At 45.4% G+C, this 19208-nt stretch overlaps 2 protein-coding genes across 4 annotated transcripts in view; one reads left to right on the top strand and one right to left on the bottom strand.

The window, feature by feature from the left end:
* Nucleotides 1–166, bottom strand: part of LOC142464338 (uncharacterized) — a 42966-nt gene extending 42800 nt beyond the window's left edge. Inside the window, exon 1 of the mRNA XM_075567855.1 lies at nt 145–166. The gene's annotated coding sequence lies outside the window, so the exon portion shown is untranslated. The remainder of the gene's footprint in view (nt 1–144) is intronic.
* A 589-nt stretch (nt 167–755) lies between these two features.
* LOC142464335 (uncharacterized) lies at nt 756–18570 on the top strand. 3 transcript variants are annotated; one of them, XM_075567842.1, is made up of 4 exons: nt 756–978; nt 3327–3389; nt 4367–4485; nt 16707–18570. In XM_075567842.1, the coding sequence occupies exon 4, from the start codon at nt 16949–16951 to the stop codon at nt 17702–17704; it is 756 nt and encodes a 251-aa protein (XP_075423957.1). In that variant the 5' UTR covers nt 756–978; nt 3327–3389; nt 4367–4485; nt 16707–16948; the 3' UTR covers nt 17705–18570. The 3 variants fall into 3 exon arrangements, with proteins under 3 accessions (XP_075423957.1, XP_075423956.1, XP_075423955.1); XM_075567841.1 differs by lacking the exon at nt 4367–4485 and having other exon boundaries at nt 756–953; XM_075567840.1 differs by lacking the exon at nt 4367–4485.
* Nucleotides 18571–19208: the final 638 nt, after the last annotated feature.

Genomic DNA, 19208 nt, shown 5'->3' with positions numbered 1-19208 from the left:
TCCTCTCTCCCCTCCCCCCCCACTGTGCCCCTCTCTCCCCTCCCCCCCACTGTGCCCCTCTCTCCCCTCCCCCCCACTGTGCCCCTTATTGCATAGTTATAGGGAGGGGGAAGGTACAATGATAAGAGGGATAAGAGTGATCACCTGATCTGCTCCCGGGATCACAAGCCTAGATATGGATCACGCATGCGCAGAAGCCTGCTTGGTGTTACCAATGGCATGTCTAATCAGGGCAATCCCCGCTGGAAACGTTACAGCCAATAGGAGGCTTGCTAGTACTGCGCATGCTCACATGCCCCACGGACGCCAGAGCCGCCATCTTGGGTGAGGGTTATGGCCATACTAAGTAATACAGGTTGCTGGGAAAATATAATAATCTCCCCCTATATGAGCTAATAAAGAAATGATCAATAAGACTTATCAATGTTATATTTCTTCGTGGATATTGAACATTATCAGTTCGTCAAGTGATATGTCATTTAATTATGGACACTATATTGTACCTGTACATCTCCAGCCTGATCTGACACATTGATTGTACATATGTATATATATTTAAATATATTCTCGTTTTATTACTGCCATTCCTGCATTTTGTACTGGGGGTGAGGGGGATTTATGGGGATGCGGTGTATTGATAACTGATAATGTTCAATATCCATGAGAAACCATAACATTGATAAGTCTTATTGATCATTTCCTTATTAGCTCATATAGGGGACCCTATTACATCTTCTATTTGGGATCTCAGTAAACTGTATTACTTAGTGTGGGCATAACGCTTATCCAAGATGGCGGCTCTGGCTTCAGTGGCGCTTGTGAGCATGTGCAGTACTAGCAAGGCTCCTATTGGCTGTGACAGAAGGCTATGACGTGAACAGGGGGCGTGTCCTGATTAGACATGGCATTGGCAGCACCATGCTGGCTTCTGCACATATGTGATCCTAACCTAGGTCTGTGATCCCGGGAGCAGATCAGGTGATCACTCTTATCCCATCCCCCTCTTATCCCATCCCCCTCTTATCCCATCCCCCTCTTATCCCATCCCCCTCTTATCCCATCCCCCTCTTATCCCATCCCCCCTCTTATTCCACCCCCCTCTTATTCCACCCCCCTCTTATCCCACCCCCCTCTTATCCCACCCCCCTCTTATCCAATCCCCCCTCTTATCCCATTCCCCTCTCTATAACTGTGAAATAAGGGGCACAGTGAGGAGAGGGGGGGATAGAGGCACAGTGAGGGAGAGGGGGGGAGAGAGGCACAGTGAGGAGAGGGGGGGAGAGAGAGGCACAGTGAGGAGAGGGGGGGAGAGGCACAGTGAGGAGAGGGGGGGGAGAGGCACAGTGAGGAGGGGGGGGGGGGGAGAGGCACAGTGAGGAGGGGGGGGGGGGAGAGGCACAGTGAGGAGGGGGGGGGAGAGGCACAGTGAGGAGGGGGGGGAGAGGCACAGTGAGGAGGGGGGGGGAGAGGCACAGTGAGGAGAGGGGGGGGGAGAGGCACAGTGAGGAGAGGGGGGGAGAGGCACAGTGAGGAGAGGGGGGAGAGAGGCACAGTGCGGAGAGGGGGGAGAGAGGCACAGTGAGGAGAGGGGGGGGAGAGAGGCACAGTGAGGAGAGGGGGGAGAGAGAGGCACAGTGAGGAGAGGGGGGAGAGAGTGGCACAGTGAGGAGAGGGGGGGGAGAGAGAGGCACAGTGAGGAGGGGGGAGAGAGAGGCACAGTGGGGGGGAGAGAGGCACAGTGGGGGGGGAGAGGCACAGGGGGGGGAGGGTAGAGAGGGGCATAGTGAGGGGGGGAGAGAGGCACAGTGGGGAGTGGAGAGAGGCACAGTGAGGGGGGAGAGAGGCACAGTGAGGGGGAGAGAGGCAAAGTGAGGGGGGGGAGAGAGGCAAAGTGAGGGGGGAGAGAGGCAAAGTGAGGGGGGGGAGAGAGGCACAGTGAGGGGGGAGAGGCACAGTGAGGGGGGGAGAGGCACAGTGAGGAGGGGGGGTGAGAAAGGCACAGTGAAGGGGGGGAGAGGCACAGTGAGGAGAGGGGGGGGGAGAGGCACAGTGAGGAGAGGGGGGAGATAGGCACAGAGAGGAGAGGGGGGAGAGAGAGGCACAGAGAGGAGAGGAGATAGGGGGAGAGAGGCACAGTGTGGAGAGGGGGGAGAGAGGCACAGTGAGGAGAGGGGGGAGAGAGGGGCACAGTGAGGAGAGGGGAGAGAGGCACAGGGAGAGGTAGAGGCACAGTGGGGGTGGTGTGAGAGGCACTGTGGGGGGGAGAGATGCACTGTGGGGGGGAGAGAGGGCACAGTGTGGGGGGGGAGAGAGGCACAGTGGGGGGGAGAGAGGCACAGTGGGGGGGGCGGAGAGAGGCACAGTGGGGGGAGGGGAGAGAGGCACAGTGTGGGGGGAGGGGAGAGAGGCACAGTGTGGTGGGGAGGGGAGAGAGGCACAGTGTGGGGGGGGAGGGGAGAGAGGCACAGTGAGGGAGAGAGTGGCACAGTGAGGGGGAGGGGAGAGAGAGACACAGTGAGGGGGGAGAGAGAGGCACAGTGAGGGGGGAGAGAGAGGCACAGTGAGTGGGGGAGAGAGAGGCACAGTGAGTGGGGGAGAGAGAGGCACAGTGAGGGGGGCAGAGAGGGGCACAGTGAGGGGGGGGAGTTACAGTGAGGGGGGGTGAGAGGGGCACAGTGAGGGGGGTGAGGGGCACAGTGAGGGAGGGGGAGAGGCACAGTGAGGGGGGTGAGAGAGGCACAGTGAGGGGGGGTGAGAGAAGCACAGTGAGGGGGGGTGAGGGAAGCACAGTGAGGGGGGGGTGAGGGAAGCACAGTGAGGGGGGGGTGAGGGAAGCACAGTGAGGGGGGGTGAGGGAAGCACAGTGAGGGGGGGGAAAGAGAGAGGCACAGTGAGGGGGGGTGAGAGAGAGACAGTGAGGGCCCTGCCCAGTGAGGCGCAGAGAGAGGGGCCCAGTGAAGTGCAGAGAGAGTGACCCAGTGAGGGGCAGAGAGAGTGACCCCAGTGAGGGGCAGAGAGAGTGACCCAGTGAGGGGCAGAGAGAGAGTGACCCAGTGAGGGGCAGAGAGTGACCCAGTGAGGGGCAGAGAGAGAGGCACAGTGAGGGGCAGAGAGAGTGACCCAGTGAGGGGCAGAGAGAGAGGCACAGTGAGGGGGGGCACAATGGAGAGGGGAAAAAATGATTTAAGAATGTAGATACATTTTTGAACAATTGCTCTCATGATCGACTTTACTTTTCTTGTATTTTCCCTGTGCTACTTATTCTGCTCCATACGAAATGTTCCTAATATTGCAATATACTAAGATAAATCACTTACATTTTTCAGTGTTCTCATGTTAACGGAGGAAGGGAGCAGCGTGATTGAGAAGACCCTGGGGAGCGATTCATGGTATGTTTATCAATTTAAACTTTTACATCCTCATAACCTTTTATAAAACACAGAACATATGCAAAGAAACCTGCAGAATGGTCAGTGTGGGGATCAAACCCACGACATTGGCATTAACACCACAACTGAGCTATCCAGGAAGCAATTGTATGTAGCACATGAGCCAGCGCAGGTACTGCTGGGAAAGTATCTTACTCATCACTTTGTGTATTTAAAGGAACAAATAACGTTTCAGGGCAGCCGCCCTTTCGTCAGATCCCCCTCAGTGTGCACAAGCATAAAACATGGAAGTAACAATGACATTCGCCCCCACCCACTTGGCGCCAAAACGCCATTAAGCCGACCCCGTTCCAGGCGTGTGGAGATATCTCTGTATCAAAACCCTAAGGCTGCGAACCCGCTGCGGCCGGCGGTGCGCTCGTTACTCACCAGCAGGGGTATCCTTTCCTAGCCGGTCCCAGTCCCCCCTCGCTGCACGGCTCACAACGTGCTGATACGCGTCAACCGCCAGGGGATGCAAGAAAATTGTGATCCCGAGCGGTGACGCGTCACGTGGTGCGCTGATGAGCCTATCAGCGGTGGGAGCGGGAGCTGTCGGACAGCTTCCTCCACAAGGTAGTGTGTGTGTGTGTGTGTGTGTGTATATCAGCTTATGTGAGGAGGGCATTTGTGGGGGAAGGGGGAGGGAGCGGGAGCTGCTTACCTTCCAGCAGCCCGCAGCAGCTCCCTCCTGCAGCCCGGGAGACCGAGCCCGAGGGGAGAGTAGCGGGTCCCTCCGCTCAAACCACGCCCCCACTCCCGCTTCGGCTCCCTACAGACCGCATATCGCGGTCTGTGCCTGTCAGCGCGCCGTCTGTCTGCAGTGGGGCGCGCTGACTGAGGGAGCAGGGCCTTAGCCTAACACTGTTGCTCTGAACAGGGTTTGGTAAAAACTACCTACATGTATGGGAACATTATTCAGATCAGTGTTCCCACAGGGACCGTCTGCTCCCGATATGCCCATTGTGACACACTGCTTTCAAATGAAAGAACTGGCGGTGAGCTCACAACTAAGTTACGGAAATCTGTAGAGCTGATTTAGGAACGGATTTTTCAGGTATATTTGTACTACTTACCTTGGTTATAAGTAATGTGTTAGTTGTGTGCCCGTGAAAGAATCTCTGCACACACTGGCAGCTATTCTGGGCACTTACCATACAAACGGTGCCAGGCTTATATAGACTTCTTTTTTTTGGAGCAAAACTGAGGTTATTTACACCCAAGTATCCAATTGGCAGGTTACTCACATAGAGCCCTGTCACATCACAGGGAGGCAACAGGTTTTTTGATTCATGTCTTTGATTCATGTGGTGATCAATTATTGCCACACACTGACCAAAGGCTAACTGTATACATACACTTGGACACGTAGCTCCAAAGTGTTATCCCTTTTATATAACCTTCAGCTCATAGGTGCATAATCAGGAGCCCTTAACGCACAGGAGTCTATTAACCCCAAGGACACCGCAGTATGCTGACGGTGCTACTCAGGGTCTCCACACACAGTATAGCAATGTGTCGCAATATATATCGTTACACCTGTTTACTAACATTAGTAAGGATCGTAGCGTAGCAAGAAACTTAGGCTAAGGCCACACTGCCTTCTCCAGCGTGGAGGGGTGCGAAGGCTGTGACGTCACCTGCGTGAAGCGGGTGCATTTTTTGGCCATGGTGGACGCAAAGTGGGGGGCGTGCCTAGGGGTGTTACGGAGCTGGTTTGCCCTCATTGGGCGAACTGGTCACTTGACCTGCACATCGTGCCAAGAAATCAGTTTCAACTGTTTTCTTGAGCAACTCATGCCCCCTCCTGCTTGCGCCCGCGCGGTCTGACTGACATCAATGCCTGTAGGCAATGTGATCGCGCCCCGTGTGGACGCCTCCGCGCGGTTGGCGCAACCATGTCCGAGGCCTTAGTATAGCTACACTGTGCATGGTACTGGTATTATTGTCTTTATACCTAGTCAACACTACACAGTCTTCTATTTCCTGATACTCCTGGTTAGCACTCACAGAAGTGCCCTGTGATACCAATTCATAGAACACCCTACAAGATGTTTATTTTTAAACTTTACGCTTTATTTTAATATTATGCCCATTAAAAGTTAACATTTGAATCAATTCATCAAGACAACACGTGGAATTCTCTTTCTTAGTACCCCATTGTACTTTATTGTTAGTGTCACGGCGACCAGCACTTTTAACACTTTTTCCCTTCTGGGATCATTCACTAGGCAAAACAAGGTAGTGGAATAAAACGAGGGTTATTCGGGTGAAATCCGCGGACACACAATGAATACACAAAATGCAGGAAGAATATACATTTACTGGGTGTCTGGGGGTGAAAACTAGCCTCACATAAGTGCAGGTCGCCTGCTTCGGAAGGCTTACCCTGACCAGTACCTGATCCCGGGATACGTGGTACTCTTTTTGGGGAGACTGCACAACCGCGGCCACTTCGTTCTGTTCTGAGAACTTGGTCCCAGTGTATGACTTAGGGCCTCATGCAGAGAGCAGCGCTAACAGGAAAAGCGGCATTTTTTGCCGAAATCTGCCTTTAGAAAGGCACGTAATGGCGAGTTTTGAAAGAAGCGCCATTTTTTTTTTTTTTTTTTGCAAATCTCGCCGCGCGGCTGGCGAGAACCTAAATCTCTCCATTGTTGAAAACGGCCGTATTCAGAGAGGCGCGAACGCCATCTAGCGGCTGTTCACGCCAAAAAAAGTTGGCAAGAAGCTGGAGCTCGGTGGGGGAAGAAAAAAAAAACGCGATTTTTTTGCAACAAGTTTCAACAGCGCTCATATCGCCGGTTGAAACTCTCCATATGCAGACAGGATTTTAAATGCAGTTTTATGACCTTTCTGCATATGGAGGTTAAATCACGCCAAAAAAGGTACTATTTTTTTCTTTCTCCAATTAATTCCACCGCTGCTCTCTGCATGAGGCCCTTAGTCTCAGCTGGGCAGGTTTTCCCAGCTACAAAACTGAAGCCGGTTGCTCTGCTATTCGCAACAGAGCAACTTTGAAAATCCTGCCAGCGCCTCACCGACTCAAGTCACAAGATCGTCTGATTCTCTGATCGGCCAGTCCCCTTTTATAGACCTCTGTGTTCTATGTCCAACATGGAGAAGGAGCTGGCGACCAATCAGAGAACGGATCACAAGACAAAACACAAAAAAGCAGGGGCACTTTTGTAACAAATGTAGTAGTGTATTATAAGAATAACTGTAATGAAACAAACTTGGTATTGACATAAAAATAGAAAATAAAATAGAAAACTTTGCCTGTGTGAGGTTCACGCTTCTTAACCTGGTTGGGGGTACCCCTGTTACCTATGGATCCCCTCAGCTACAGGGACACTTTTTCATCCCTGTGCCTCATTTACCTTTCTGGGCTATGCTGAAGCAGGGAACCCTAGCTGTGAGTCGCGCAAGCGTTTTCGAGGGGAGATATTGCCGGGACAATGTGCCTATATGTATCCAGGTATCAGGCATGCTTACCGGGTACATTTTTAGGGGAACCGACAACTTTGGAACCCAACTACCTATGCACATTCTGACAACAATTCCTCAGCAAAAAACCCCTTGAAACTCGTGCCCTAGCAATCCCTGCTCACTAACATACCCGGAAAGATAAAAACACAAAAAATATCTTTATTACAAGTCATGCATTGAAAGATGCAATGTTACTTGGTCCAGGAGCTAACTCTCTTGAACCCTTATATATGTACGGATCAGGAGTAACCATGAATGGGCTTGACCTTTATTGAGAGCCTGGTTACCCCCTTAACGTCACACTGATGCCCAATACATCTCATAGTTCTAGGGCCAAGGAAACATGAAAACAGAAAAAAGCAGGGGTCACATTATTTTCCACATGTATTATCCCTGGCTTATGGTGCTTATGTAGCTACCAGGGACCCCACGGGTTCAGGGGTAACCAGAGGGCTTAACCTTTATTAGATAACGTAATTACCCCCACCCGTCACACACATAAGAATATTCCAGTGCTTGTTTAGAATCTTCTAAATGGACTTATACTGTATGATTTATTAAATGTAGTAATAAACTTTGGAGCCCCAAATCTTTTACTTCCTTGACTCTGGTTATAATCAGAATTTTGCTTCCTAATTATTTTGGCCCTGGAATCAGCTACTAAGGCAGATCGGTTCATAGCTTGGCCCTTACTCAGGGAGTTTAGGACCAATTGTCCATCATACCCCTTATCTGTAAACTTCTTACTCAAAGCTTTAGATTGTGAAAGAAAGTCCCTTTCACAAGAACAATTTCTCCTGATCCGGTGAAATTGGCCGAGAGGGACATTATTTAACCATTTTCTATGATGATGCTCCGTATGTTTTTGGCCGCTAGATTTTGAATCTCCTCTAATCAAGGACTTTCCTTTCACTCAGGACTTTGCTAGATTCAGTCCTCAGCGGACCTGTTCTACTATCCCTCATGAGAGGACTGCCAGGACTGAGGTTTATACCAATGGGATTGCTGGCTGGTGATTGTCACAAAAGCCTTTTCATTTCCTTCCCGTATGAGTGCACTTGTTTCCCTCCCCCTTCTTTTTATTACACTATGGGGGCGTGCATATTGTTTCTTACACACACATTTCTATCCCTCTGGGACAAAGGAGAAAAGTGCTTTATACATATGAGTGAGCACTAAATTAGAAGTATAACTCAAAACTAAGTATGCTGTTACAGTAGTGCTACCCATTAGCTGGTTTATCTCACACTGCTAGATCTGCTGCCAAGAAAAGCAGTGGTTGTGGGTTCTAGTCCTTTTGGGTCTGACACCATTCCAGTCACTAATCTTGTTTTTAGGCTCATCAACTTTATATAGTTGGCATGGAAATCATTTTAGGAATTGTGGGATGGGACTTACTTAAATATACTTTGCACATCTATTAGCATGTCTCCAAAGCTACCTTAGGCTGCGCTTAGAGTGCCCGGCACGGCGATGTCGCTCCAAAACAAAACAATTGACTCCGTCCATGGAGTGACATCGCAACCCAAAATTTGGAAGCCGGGTAAATTAGATTTTTCAGAGACCGGCGCCACATGTTACTGTCTCTGAAACAATCAATGACGCTGTCGCTAGCGACGTCGCTGAAAGTAAAATTATAACTTTCGCGGGTGGCGACAGGTGACGTCATCTGTCGCGTCGCCGTCACCAGCACTATAAGCGCGGCCTCGGGTGTGCTCCATTTGCAGCACAGGCATTTCTCCCTAATTTAATTGGAGAAAGGTTTGAGGGGATACATACAACTGGAGACACTACTAAAATGGAAGTCGCCCCCCTCCTCCTCCGTTTCCTTCTTGCTTTGCATAGCGTCTAGAATTAAATGTAAAACCCTAGCTGTGACAGGAGACCAGAACACCCGGATCAAGGCACCAGACAGGACAAAGCATTTCAATAAAGAGTATTTATTCCAGCCGCAGCAGTAAGCCAACAGATCTTAATCACTGAGACAAGGAATACGGGGAATCAGCTACCTGGTGCAGGAGCTAGCGAATTACCGGGTTGCCGGGGCCCCCAGCTCCTGGTGCAGCTTCCACTCCTGTGGAGATCGAGACTGCCCAGACCTCTCTGCAATTCACGACAGAGCATTTTAAAATCTCCCGCTTGGTTAGGCTCCCAGTCTCGTTTTCAGGTGTCTCGGGCACAGCCGCAGAGCACACGGCTTAGTTCACTCTCCACGTCAGGATCAGACTGAGCTCTGGAAGTGAAATCGGCAGCTCTTTACATAGTTTCTGGTGGAGGCCGAGATCCATGGAGGAGAGCTGCCAACTAATCAGAGCATGGATGCCACCGAGACCTGAGTCAGTTGGGGCTTAGACCCAGACTTAAGATTTCAGTTTCAGCCAGATACCTCTTGATTGAACATTGTCCCTCATTCCCTCTAGATTGTAAGCTCTCATGAGCAGGGCCCTCATTACTTCTTTGTATCTGTTTGTGCATATTTGTCCTTACTTGTATGTAACTGATTATGTAATATACATAACAAAATGTACCCCATTGTACCACACTTCAGAATATGTTGGCGCTTTACTAGTAAATAATGATAAATATATTACCCAGTACCTGGCATTCCTGCCCATATTTTCAGTACCTGGAAATTACCCAGACCCCGCGCTAAGGGGATGGAACCCGGTGCCAGGTAATTTCCGTTTTGCTCTGCTCCCTCGGTCCTCCTCTTGGAGAACGGCAGGAGCAGGTCAGCAGAAGACACCTGCAGCTGGCGACGGAGGGTGAGGAAGACCACGGTGACATGCTGGTGGCGGTGGGAGCAGCAGACGACATCCATCAGGCGCTGGCAGCAGAGGACGTCACTCTTCAGCCGGTGGGAGCAGCTGAAGTCATCCTTCACAGCCGGTGCCGGTGGGAACAGAGGAATACGTGACCAGAGCAGGAGCGTTACTATAGGACAACTGGTGAGGAGCGGCATGGAAGTCGAAGTGCGCCCCTCCGGCTGTCCAATAGTAATGCTTATGCTCCGGTCACTTGCTAGCACCGGCTGTGAAGGATGTCTTCAGCCGCGGGAGCAGTAACGTCCTCTGCTGCCACTGCCTGATGGATGTCTTCCGCTGCTCCCACTGCCACCAGGATTTTGCCGTGGTCTTCCTCACCCTCTGCCGCAGTCCTCACACCCTCCGCCGCTGGCAAGTCACAACTACCAGGCCGTTTTTTTGTTTTGTTTTTCGGTTACCCGGTCATTTTTGGGACTTGGTGCAACAATAGAGGAAATATTTATTTCCACGTATGAGACAAAAATGTAAAATGATTTATTTGGGTGTTTCTTTGCTTTCCTCTGGGTGATTGTTCTATTCTAGTTACATTATAAATATAACTTTAATTATGATTCTGTATCTGGCACAAGTAGAATTTTAAAACATACAGGACACCTACAAGCTCATATTGAACCCCCAAAATAACCACAACATATTTATAAGCATATGTATCACAAAGGAGTGCTACTGAGCATGGCAATATCTATTTAAAACCAGAGACAGAACATGAAACACAGACAGAGCTCAGTGCACATCCAGTGAAACTTATACACGGTACAGTGCCTAAATATATATGTATAGATATCTATTAAATAAAATGGTCTTTTAGTTTAACATTTTGGCCAACGTGTTGTAAGCCCTTGAGCCACTACACGGCAGACCACATCTCAAGGGTACCTAACACTAATATAAATTCTTGATTTATAATAAATCTGTCAAAATTAGTTGCATAGTTCTAAGTCTGATTGAAGCTCTTATTAACCTGTACATTACCAGGAAAAGCACTCTGTATTAGATTTGTCACAATCAAACTGCAAGCAAGCAAGTTCCCCTGAGAGTGGCAGATGCAATGGAGTGAGCTTTTAACCATTTAAATGTGGGAGGGGGTGAACTTCAACTAGGTAGGAGGAGCCACCCTCCAATCAGCTAAGACTAGCTGAACAAGAATTGTAAAACATACAAGCTCATATTAAACCCCCTCCCACATTTAAATGGTTAAAAGCTCACTCCATTGCATCTCCCATTCTCAGGGGAACTTGCTTGCTTGCAGTTTGATTGTGATAAATCTAACACAGAGTGCTTTTCCTGGTAATGTACAGGTTAATAAGAGCTTCAATCAGACTTAGAATTATGCAACTAATTTTGACAGATTTATTATAAATCAAGAATTTATATTAGTGTTAGGTACCCTTGAGATGTGAAAACAAGAGGAAAAAAAACAGCGCAAAAAAACCTCAGTGTAGTATATTAAAAAATAATTTTATATAAAAAAGGTGAGTATTGCACGTACATCAAGATAAAAAATACACAGCATGACATGTTAGGGACATGTTACCACTCGGCGGGACAGCAGCGCACGAACACGGTGTAAGGACTTGGATATCCTTCCTCCGGTGGCAGGGGCCCAGGATCGAAGAGACCAGCTCGAAGTCGAAATTCCTTCCTTAGCACTGGGGATACCGCTGCCGTCGATTCAGAGGAGGTGTTCTCCTGATTAGTTCCGGGTTAGTCCGCGTGTGCGTATGACGTCATCAAGTGGCGTCTCTCTACCGTCCACGTCGCGCCGCGCTGGATAGTTAACCAGACAGGCGAAAGTCCCAAACACTGCTGTGCAATCAGGAAATGCCTCAGGGGGTAAAAGAAATAAAGGAACGCGCCCTCTCCTGCGCGTTTCGTATCGAAATACTTCTTCAGGGAATGTTGGCGGAAGTTCCGGGGGCGCTTCATATACCCTCAGCTCTCCCGTGATTGGCCGCACTGAATCAACTCAACTCCCCACACCTGGAGAGACGTAAACCCATCCAGTGGTGGGTCAGAATTAAGACAGGCGGCCCCTCACCTGGAGATATGAGGGGTTAACATAAAACATTTAACATTACTAAGTCACAATTTTATTTAAACATCACAAGGCGACAAAGAGTGCTCTAAAAATGGAGACGAAAAATTAGTAACATTCCAATACATAATAAATACACAGAATACTGCTACCTAATGTTAAATGTTCAAATGATATGGTCTAGGTCTAAAAAAACAACGCAGTGCGCAGTGTATAGAGAGAAGAGATTAAAAATAGATTAAGTACACAAATAAAATTCTAATAATCACTGGTAAAAATAATAATAATGAAATGCTTGGATGGAGATCAAAATAAAGACCAAGCGTCAATCTCCTCATTTAAACCCAGTGGGGACAGAGTCTGTAGTTTGTAAATCCACAGGCTTTCTTGCTTGGATAGCTTTTTATCCCTGTCCCCACCACGTCTCCCCGACGAGACAGTTTGGATACCTATGTATGTTAATAGCGAGGGGTCACAATTGTGTTTTGACTTAAAGTGTCTAGACACGCTATGTTGTTCAAACCCTATCTTAATGTTTCTAGCGTGTTCTAAAATTCTAACTCTCAAGAATCTTTTGGTCAGCCCAACATACTGATACCCACAGGGGCATTGTAACAAATAGACCACATATGTTGATTTACAGGATATGCAATCTTTGTCAATAAAATTTTATTTAGTGGTATTTGATTGAAATTTTTTACGCTCTGTATTTAACATTTTGCAAGCTTTACATTTCCCACAGCAGTAATTACCGTTGGGTTTACAAGGCATCCAAGGAATCTCTAAAGATGTACTTATTGGAGACCCAATGTCACTTGGTGCTAGGTAGTGTTTCAAGGTCTTGGCCCTACGGTAAATAAAGCTGGGTTTTTGGTGGAGAGAGGGACCCCGAATCGGATCATTACATAAAATATTCCAGTTCTTGTTAATTATTTTTTGAATGCTAGTGCTAACTGAACTAAATTCTGTAATAAATGGTACTTTTAGTTTGTCACCAGTGTCCTCATTAATTATTCGTTTTTTTCTGAATTAATAAAGAATCCCTCTCCATTTTGTCAACTTTCTCTAGAGAGCTGAGCAACAGGGCCTTGTCGTACCCTCGTTCAATAAACCTCTCAAAAAGAGAGGCCGATTGGACTTCAAAGTCAGTTTGAAGACTACAATTGCGTTTAATATGCATAAACTGACTCAGGGGTATATTGTCAATCCAGGATCTTTTATGATTGCTGGATGACAATAAAAAACTGTTGGTGTCCACTTTTTTGAAATAGGTTTTGGTATTGATATTTTCACCAGTTCTAGATACCAAACTAAGATCTAGAAAATCTATCTGATTTGTGTTAGTCTCAGAAGTGAATTTCAAATTGAAATTATTATTATTCAGATAGACCTTAAAGAGCTCCAAAGTATCATCACCCTCCGAGATACACAGGACATCGTCGATATATCTCTGCCATACAATAAACCTATCCGCAAATGGGCTATTATGCCATATAAAGTTATCTTCCCATACCCCCATGTATATGTTAGCATAACTGGGGGCAAAACGTGTCCCCATGGCTGTGCCACACAACTGTATATAAAATTGATTCAAAAATAGAAAGTAGTTGTGTGACAAAATAAAGCTGATGGCATCGATAATGAAATCACAATTTAGTGGGCGGAGTTCTATATCTTTTGTTAATATCTCCTTAATTGCCCCAATCCCTTTATCATGGGGAATACATGTATAAAGGGATTGAACATCAAATGTTGCCCATCTGTAACCATCTTGCCATTTAATTATTTTGACCAAATTTAAAACAGCAGTGGTGTCTTTGATGTACGATGGCAGTGTTTTCACATATTTTTGTAGAAAAAAATCTACATACTGCGACAAATTTGATGTTAAAGACCCAATTCCGGAGATTATAGGTCTACCCGGTGGATCGATTGATTGATTATCTTAGGAAGATGATAATATACCGGTATGGTGGGAAATAAAACATTTAAAAATTGGTATTCTGATTTGGTTATCACTGTGGACTCAACAGCCTCATCGAGGAGGCCCTGTAGCTCTAAGACAAATCGTTTAGTCGGATCCTGACTGAGTTTGCCATAGTTAACAGAATCGTTCAGTATACGCATCGCCTCAGTTTCGTAATCCTCACCATTCTGGAGAACTACTCCTCCACCTTTATCTGCTTGTCTTATGATCAGATCCTTCCTATCCTGTAGTTCTTTTAAGGCTAAATGTTCATTATAGCTAAGATTATGTGGAATATCTGATGATTTAAAATTCTTTACCAGTGATGTGAACTCATTGTTCACTACATTAAAAAACGAATCAATAAAACTCCCTTTGCTATGGGCAGGATAAAACCTAGATGGTGGCTTAAAATTGCTGTGTTGACAAAATGTCAAATTTGGATCCTCATCAATAGAGTCCGAATTCAGAACTGGATCGTTTGAATCGGTTCCTATTTCTTTTTTAAGGAAATGTCTCTTCAGTGTCAGGTTCCTAGTAAATTTATGCAAATCAGTAAATAACTGAAACCCATTGGGACCACTTGATTGGGAAAATTTAAGACCTTTGCTGAGGACCAACTTTTGACATAAAGTCAAATCTATTTTGGATAGATTAAAAATGCCTTTAAAAGATTCGTTATTATCTAGTTTGATTCCCTTCTTTGCTTTGGTCTTACTCCCCCCTCTTGTTCTTCTTCTGGTGAATGGTGTCTTTTCTGTGACCTGGGAGTCTCTAGATTCTTTTTCTCTTTCTCTGACAGTGCTCCCTTTTTCTGTTGGGCCCAAGTATCGTAACTTGAGTTCCTCCAGAAAACGGGATTTTTTGGGAGATTGCTGCTCAGAGTCCTTCCTAGGGGGTGTATTGGCCCTCTTATGTTCATAATGTTTGTCTTTAGGGTATGTGTCTTTACCATGTGTTTCCTTATAGGTGTACTCTGATCTGTTGTTAGAGCTATCTCTCCTTTTATAACTCCTATACTGTTTGTCTTGTGTTTTTTTGGGATAGTTTTTATAAGACTTACGATTGTCTTTAGGCTGTTCCTTTTGGCCCCTTTCTCCTTCAAAGCGAAGACTATTTTCCCTTTTTTTCTTTTGATGTTGTACACCTTGATACAGTATTTATTAGGGGGATTTTGGCCATTAGAAACATTGCCCTTTTCTCTTTCTGATCTATTCCAATCTTTTTGTCGACCATTATCATAGTCGTGTTTGTCACGATAAAATTTCTTTTGCTTATTTAGCATAATTTCCTCCGTCGTTGACTCTAGAATCATCTTAAGTTCGCATTCCAATTTGGAACAGTCAGTATTTAGAACTAAAGGTTCCAAAATTAGGATAAAGACCAAACGTCAATCTCCTCATTTAAACCCAGTGGGGGCAGAGTCTGTAGTTTGTAAATCCACAGGCTTTCGCCGGGGAGACGTGGTGGGGACAGGGATAAAAAGCTATCCAAGCAAGAAAGCCTGTGGATTTACAAACTACAGACTCTGTCCCCACTGGGTTTAAATGAGGAGATTGACGTTTGGTCTTTATTTTGATCTCCATCCAAGCATTTCATTATTATTATTTTTACCAGTGATTATTAGAATTTTATTTGTGTACTTAATCTATTTTTAATCTCTTCTCTCTATACACTGAATTGTCTATGCGTTGTTTTTTAGACCTAGACCATATCATTTGAACATTTAACATTAGGTAGCAGTATTCTGTGTATTTATTATGTATTGGAATGTTACTAATTTTTGTCTCTTTATTTTTAGAGCATTCTTTGTCGCCTTGTGATGTTTAAATAAAATTGTGACTTAGTAATGTTAAATGTTTTATGTTAACCCCTCATATCTCCAAGTGAGGGGCCGCCTGTCTTAATTCTGACCCACCACTGGATGGGTTTACGTCTCTCCAGGTGTGGGGAGTTGAGTTGATTCAGTGCAGCCAATCACGGGAGAGCTGAGGGTATATGAAGCGCCCCCGGAACTTCCTCCAACATTCCCTGAAGAAGTATTTCGATACGAAACGCGTAGGAGAGGGCGCGATCCTTTATTTCTTTTACCCACTGAGGCATTTCCTGATTACACAGCAGTGTTTGGGACTTTCGCCTGTCTGGTTAACTTTCCAGCGCGACGTGAACGGTAGAGAGACGCCACTTGATGACGTCATACGCACACGCGGACTAACCCGGAACTGATCAGGAGAACACCTCCTCTGAATCGACGGCAGCGGTATCCCCAGTGCTAAGGAAGGAATTTCGACTTCGAGCTGGTCTCTTCGATCCTGGGCCCCTGCCACCGGAGGAAAGATTTCCAAGTCCTTACACCGTGTTCGTGCGCTGCTGTCCCGCCGAGTGGTAACATGTCCCTAACATGTCATGCTGTGTATTTTTTATCTTGATGTACGTGCAATACTCCTCTTTGTTATATAAAATCATTTTTTAATATACTACACTATGAGGTTTTTTTGCGCTGTTTTTTTTCTCTTGTTTTGTACTAGTTTGGAGTGCTGAGCCATCCCACAAGAACAGCGGCACAAGCCTCATCCTAATCAGGTCGTTTTTATTTCCTTAAAAGGGTCACAATATCACTAATCACTTTTTAACCACTTATGAGCGCAGATTACACTTTTGTATCACTTTACCCTTGAGATGTGGTCTGCCGTGTAGTGGCTCAAGGGCTTACAACACTTTGGCCAAAATGTTAAACTAAAAGACCATTTTATTTAATAGATATCTATACATATATATTTAAACACTGTACCGTGTATAAGTTTCACTGGATGTGCACTGAGCTCTGTCTGTGTTTCATGTTCTGTCTCTGGTTTTAAACAAGTAGAATTTTATAAGGGTCAAACTCAGTGAATATTTGTCTTTCTCATCCAAATGTACTTTGTTGCATTGCCATGTTACATTAATACATTTTCTCACCACAGATTATCTGCAGCACATGACTGATCTGTGAACAAGAAGCAAGATAAGAAATGTCCCAACCATCATAAATTACAGAGGTGTTAATGGAAATATGTTTTAAGGACTTCAACATTGCATAAGTCTGTATGAGAACTGGAAGAAGATTACAAGAAACTCGGCAGAGCATTCCCATACATCAACATTTTACTAAATTTACAGACACCACAATACCAGAGAAGACAAAGAGTATTTAAAGAGCAGGGACATGAAAACCTATAGTGGGAAATGCAGTGATGTTATACAGCAAATAATCCATACAGGGAAAAAATCCTATAACTGCTCTGAATGTGGAAAAAGCTTCATTCAGAACTCAGATCTTGTTATACACCAAAGAATCCACACGGGGGTGAGACCCTATAACTGCTCTGAATGTGAGAAAAGCTTCAATCACAAATCTAATCTTTTTCAACATCAAAGAATCCACACAGGTGTGACACCCTATAACTGCTCTGAATGTGAGAAAAGCTTCAGTCAGAAATATAAACTTGTTACACACCAAATAATCCACACAGGGGTGAAGTCTTATAACTGCTCTGAATGTGGGAAAAACTTTGGGCTTAAATCAAGTCTTGTTAAACACCAAAAACTCCACACAGGGGTGAGACCGTATAACTGCTCTGAATGTGAGAAAAGCTTCAGTCACAAATCTAATCTTGATAAACATCAAAGAATCCACACAGGTGTGACACCCTATAACTGCTCTGAATGTGGGGAAAGCTTCCGTTATAAATCTACACTTGCTACACACCAAATAATCCATACAGGGTTGAAACCTTATAACTGCTCTGAATGTGCTAAAAGCTTCGGGCTTAAATCGAGTCTTGTTATACACCAGAAACTCCACACAGGTGTGAGACCCCATAACTGCTCTGAATGTGAGAAAAGCTTCTTTCGCAAATCACATCTTGTTATACACCAAAGAATCCACACAGGGGTGGACCCTATAACTGCTCTAATATGAGAAAAGCTTTAGTCAAAAACAAATCTTTTCAAACACAAGATAAATCACTTTGTGAAGTCTCCCTCTAACTATTGATGTGAAAATATACAAAATACCACAAAAATAATAGAAAAAAAATATTTTAGGGAAATGACAATTCCCAAAAGCTTGCCCAGATATGCAGTTTGTTTTGCAGCAACAGGATGATTGAATAGATTTCAAACTGGTATATGTAGGCATGTGTTGTACTTTAATGGGGTTATTTACTGTGATAGTGCCGATCAAGAGAACAAGGGACATGATAGATATAGATGAGATATATATATATATATATATCTATCATCTCAGAAAATAGCCGTGTTAGTCCATTTGAACTCAGAATGATAAGACTCTTTGACACCAAAACCAAAGGACTTAATGCGGACATGGGTTTTCTCACACCCTATCAAAATTGTTTGTAATTATCCTGCTTGCCTCCATTCTTATCAACACTCTCTCCCCCCCCCCCCCCCCAGCATCCCTCCCCCTCCCCACCTTCCCTTGTCACCGTCCCCTGGCTTCAAACACTTTTAACACCCTACCTTATCTACAGTACATATCTGTTGTTTTTTGTTTTTGTTTTGTTTCTCTACACTGTTTTAGCCATAGAATCCTTTGTATATCAGTATTGCTTGACCTGAAGAAGAGAGGAGAACTCTCGAAAGCTTGTCCTATGACATAAATTGTTAGTCCAATAAAAAAGGTATCGCCTAATACTGAAGAACTCATTTATTCTGCACCGGATGGTGGTGATTATTATCACATATGCTTGATTTTATTGTACTTTTGTAAGTGCATTTTGTACCCCCCCTCCCCCTTCCCCTCATTAAATATACAATTTTACGCTATGGGCGTGCGCTCTCTCCTCTCTTTTTTTCCTTATATATATATATATATATATATATATATACAGTGGTTGACAAATCACCAAAAAATCTACTCGCCACACAAAAAAATCTACTCGCCACCTAGTACCAAACTTGTGCTGCTTGGGCCAATATTTACTCGCCCAGGGGTTAAATCCACTCGCCCGGGGTGAGTAAATGTATAGGTTTGTCGAACACTGTATATATATATATATATATATATATATATACAGTGGTTGACAAATCACCAAAAAATCTACTCGCCACACATAAAAATCTACTCGCCACCTAGTACCAAACGTGTGCTGCTTAGGCCAATATTTACTCGCCCGGGGGTTAAATCCACTCGCCCGGGGTGAGCAAATGTATAGGTTTGTCGAACACTGTATATATATATATATATATACAGTGTTCGACAAACCTATACATTTGCACGCCCGGGGCGAGTGGATTTAACATCGTGGCGAGCTCCTATTGGCCCAAGCAGCACATGTGTGGTACTAGGTGGCATTAGTATACATATTCAGTCAACTCTACCAGTGTTTATCCCCTGATGAAAGCCGTTGAGACGGAGGAAACGCGTAGGGTCACATGGTACAGGAAACTACGGTGGCCAAGCA

The sequence above is a fragment of the Ascaphus truei genome, chromosome 12, assembly GCF_040206685.1.
Source record: "Ascaphus truei isolate aAscTru1 chromosome 12, aAscTru1.hap1, whole genome shotgun sequence".
Lineage (NCBI taxonomy): Eukaryota > Metazoa > Chordata > Amphibia > Anura > Ascaphidae > Ascaphus > Ascaphus truei.
The sequence above is the reverse complement of the archived record's forward strand: the minus strand, read 5'-3'. Positions and strand labels throughout refer to the sequence as shown.

Bases quoted from the DNA above. Each gene is read 5' to 3' on its own strand.
- LOC142464335 (XM_075567841.1), top strand. From the start codon at position 16,949: ATGAAAACCTATAGTGGGAAATGCAGTGATGTTATACAGCAAATAATC.